At 60.7% G+C, this 3,153-nt stretch overlaps 1 protein-coding gene across 1 annotated transcript in view; it reads left to right on the top strand.

Moving 5' to 3' along the window:
- Positions 1 to 2,703, top strand: part of BANP (BTG3 associated nuclear protein) — a 94,749-nt gene extending 92,046 nt beyond the window's left edge. The window contains exon 13 of the mRNA XM_006152543.3: positions 2,089 to 2,703. Coding sequence (XP_006152605.1) covers positions 2,089 to 2,160 — 72 coding nt within the window. The 3' untranslated portion in view covers positions 2,161 to 2,703. The remainder of the gene's footprint in view (positions 1 to 2,088) is intronic.
- Positions 2,704 to 3,153: the final 450 nt, after the last annotated feature.

Here is a 3,153-nt window from a genome sequence, read left to right as displayed (position 1 = left end):
CGGCTTCCAGCCCGGGAGCCTCCACTCCATAACTGTGTCCCCTCCCGACTCATGCAAGGTCCTGCTGGCCATCTGCAGGTGGTGACCTGGGGCAGCCCCTGTCCCTGCCAGGCGCTCACCGCTCTGTGCCATTCAGTTCTCGTGCTGGGGCTGCTCTGCTGGTGATGAGCCAGAGGGGTGTGCGCTGCGAGAGGACCCCCAAACTGGGTGGGGCGAGGGTGCAATCTCTGAGCAGCTCCTTCCGTGGTGTCCAAACTTGACCGCTGATCCCTGCCATCCACCCGACCTCATAAGGAAGAGCAGTCTGGGGACCAGCAGTTAGCGTAATGGCTGTCACTGGACTCCCATGTAGTCGACCACAGTTCGAGTCCCGGACCCGGTGGCTTGAACTCACGCCGGGCGCATGTGCGTGCGTGCCCAAGATCCTGAGAGGAAAATGGAAGAGACGGGATTGCGGCGTGGCCATCCCCCCTGGGGGTTGATTTCTCTCTTTCTGTCTCTCTCTGTCTGTCTGATGAGCGCATGCGCCCTATAGCAAAAGCCTCTCTAAAAAGAAAAATAAAAAGAAGAGCAGTTTGTCCTAGTGCAGCCGGGTACTCGACATGTGTTCCCAGTGCTCGGGCCGCATGCCAGGGCATGCTCTGGGTTAAAGGTATCACTGTCCAGGCTTAGAATTGAGGTGGGTATCCTGTGGCTCCAGGTCACCGCAGCTGCCTCCGGGCTTTCTCTGTCCCCTCACTCTGGCAGTCCCCGGCTCACTCAGGTCACATCGGGCAGACAGATGGGCCTAACTTCTCGGTGTGGTGAACTGCAGCCAGGGGGCCAGGGTACTCGGCAGGTTCTGTCATCCAGCACAGTGTGAAGATCTGGAGCCTCCTGCAGCTGCTCTGCCTCTGGGCCTGAGAGACGGCGTTTGCCCAAGGGAGCGCACCGGCAGCTGAAAGGGGGTTTTCAGGCTGTGCCACCTGACGTGTAGGTGCCCCAGCAGCCCCACTCTCTCTGACATGCCCCAGGATGGCGGCACATGCCTCTTTCCATCCCGGAAAGACCCCGCGGGTGTCCTGTATGCCCCTGCAGGAAGGCAGCGGGGGGCTGGCCCATGGGTGTGCACCTGGCCCTGCAGGGCCCACTGGGCCACAAGCCTCAGTGTACTGTGGATCCCTGGGGTGTCTGCGGCTGTGGCAGTTTCCCGACCTCCTCCGAGTGTCTCCCAGACTGCTCTCTGGCTCTTGCTGAGAGGCGGGTCTGGCCCTGTGCTCAGGGGGGCCCTGGCTTTTCTCAGTCCACAGCTCAGTCTGCCCCTCACCCCTTCACTGTCACGTGTACCTGGGGCCTGCAGCCACCTTCATGAGGGCTCCTGGCCTGTGCCCTCACTTCTGCTGTCCCTCAGCCAACTCGAGCCCCCTTCAGAGCTCCGGGACCACTCCCTGCAGGTGCCCTGGCCTCACCCTGTGCCTGTGCCCAGGGCTCTCTGCAGATGGTGTGCTGGACCTGTGAGCCCTCACCTGGCCCGGAGGGGACCGTGTGCTGGATGCTGTCTGACATTTGTCCCAGAAGGCTCAGCCCTAGCCCGCAGGAGAACCAGCCTGCTCTGCCCTGGCTCCACAGCTTCTGCAGGGAGGCCACGCAGAAACCCAGCCCTCCCCCATGTCCCCCCTCTGGACGGTCCCAGCAGAGGCTGTCACTTAGTCTAAGGCTCCGTGTTTCCCAGTTGTCCAAGTCCTCTGCATATCCGTGCTCACTGATTAGAGCTTGTGTCTGCGAGGGAGGCAGGCAAGCAGCTGCCCCCAAAATACTTCTAGAACGTTTGCAGGAAGGGCCATGGTAACCGAAGACCTTGGTGACGCCTGGGGCTGCTCCAGGTGGCTTTGGAGGGGTGCGCAGCGCGGCCTGGCATGGAGTAAGTCTAGGCGTGTTGCAGGCACGATGGGCAGTGGGTACAGCCTGGGTTTCTCAGAGCACTACAGGGTACTGGGGTCCTGGGCGAGTCGGGGTGTGTCGAGTCACCCGCTGTTGTTGAACAGGGGTTGGCCTGGGCTGCTCCGTGGGTGCTTTTCTGGAAAAGCCCTCCTTTCTCCCCTCTCGCAGACAGCCGAGACTCTGCAGCCCACCCTGCAGCCCGAGATGCAGCTTGAACACGGAGCAATCCAGATCCAGTGAGCGGGCGCTGACCTCCCTAGGATTGCGCCCTGCCTGGTGCCAGCCCCTGCCAGCCCGGCCTCTGCGGGCCCGTACCTGCTGTGCCTCCACACAGGAGACCCCGCACCTGTCCTGTGAAGGTGCATCTGCCGGCCGCCGCCTCCCCGGGACTAGCCTCGTAACTCGGAGATCGTAAGGCCCATGTGCCGCCCCATGGAGACCCGTCCTCAGAGTCCTGCTGTCGGTGTCCAGGCAAGACCTCGCAGTGCATCGTACTCTGGTCACACATGCAGGTCAAGAACGATGATATTTTTCTGTTAAACAGCTTTTTTAATTTGCTATGGTGTTTATAACAAAAAAGAAAAAAATACAAAAAACCCCCAGGAACAGCAGAGGAGTCGTGAGAGCCGTTTGTGTGTGCCCTGCTCCGTGTGCAGAAGCAGGCGTGTGCAAGACAGCCGGCAGTTTGGATGGAAATATTGCTTATCTACTTTTCTAGAGGGACATGCTCTCAGATGCTGTGATTATGCATTTCTAACAAAATAAAATGTATTTATGGCCACAGCCACTTTTCTGCGATTTACTCTTGACAGCTGGCCCCCGAGGGCTTCCCGGCATGCTCGTTTCCGGGCCTGTGTACTGGCGTGCCTGCCATAGCCCACGTCCCTGCTCACCACACTGAAGGTGCCGGCGGGCATCCTGGGGCAGCCCGAGTCCCTCTTCCGACCCCAGGGAAGTGTGCATTCTCACCATAGCTGGCGTGCTGAACCCACGGACCTCCCCCAGCCCCTGGGGAGGCCCTCCTGGGAGTCCTCAGAGGAGGCTGGGTCTGAAGCAGAGAAGATAGTTCCAGGCAGAGCTGCCCAAGTGGTTGAGCGCCATGTGGCCAGCGTGGCCTGGTCGGCTTCTCTCCACACCACTGTGCACCATGTAGGTGGGGCCTGAGGTCCTGTGAGGTCTGGAGCGCATTCCTGGCCACCATCTGAAGGCTGCCGCCCATGCAGCCCCCGAGGC

Source organism: Tupaia chinensis, unplaced genomic scaffold, assembly GCF_000334495.1.
Source record: "Tupaia chinensis unplaced genomic scaffold, TupChi_1.0 Scaffold000355_1, whole genome shotgun sequence".
In the NCBI taxonomy this organism is placed as follows: Eukaryota; Metazoa; Chordata; class Mammalia; order Scandentia; family Tupaiidae; genus Tupaia; species Tupaia belangeri.
Note: the sequence above shows the minus strand (reverse complement) of the source record. Positions and strands in the feature narration are given on the sequence as shown.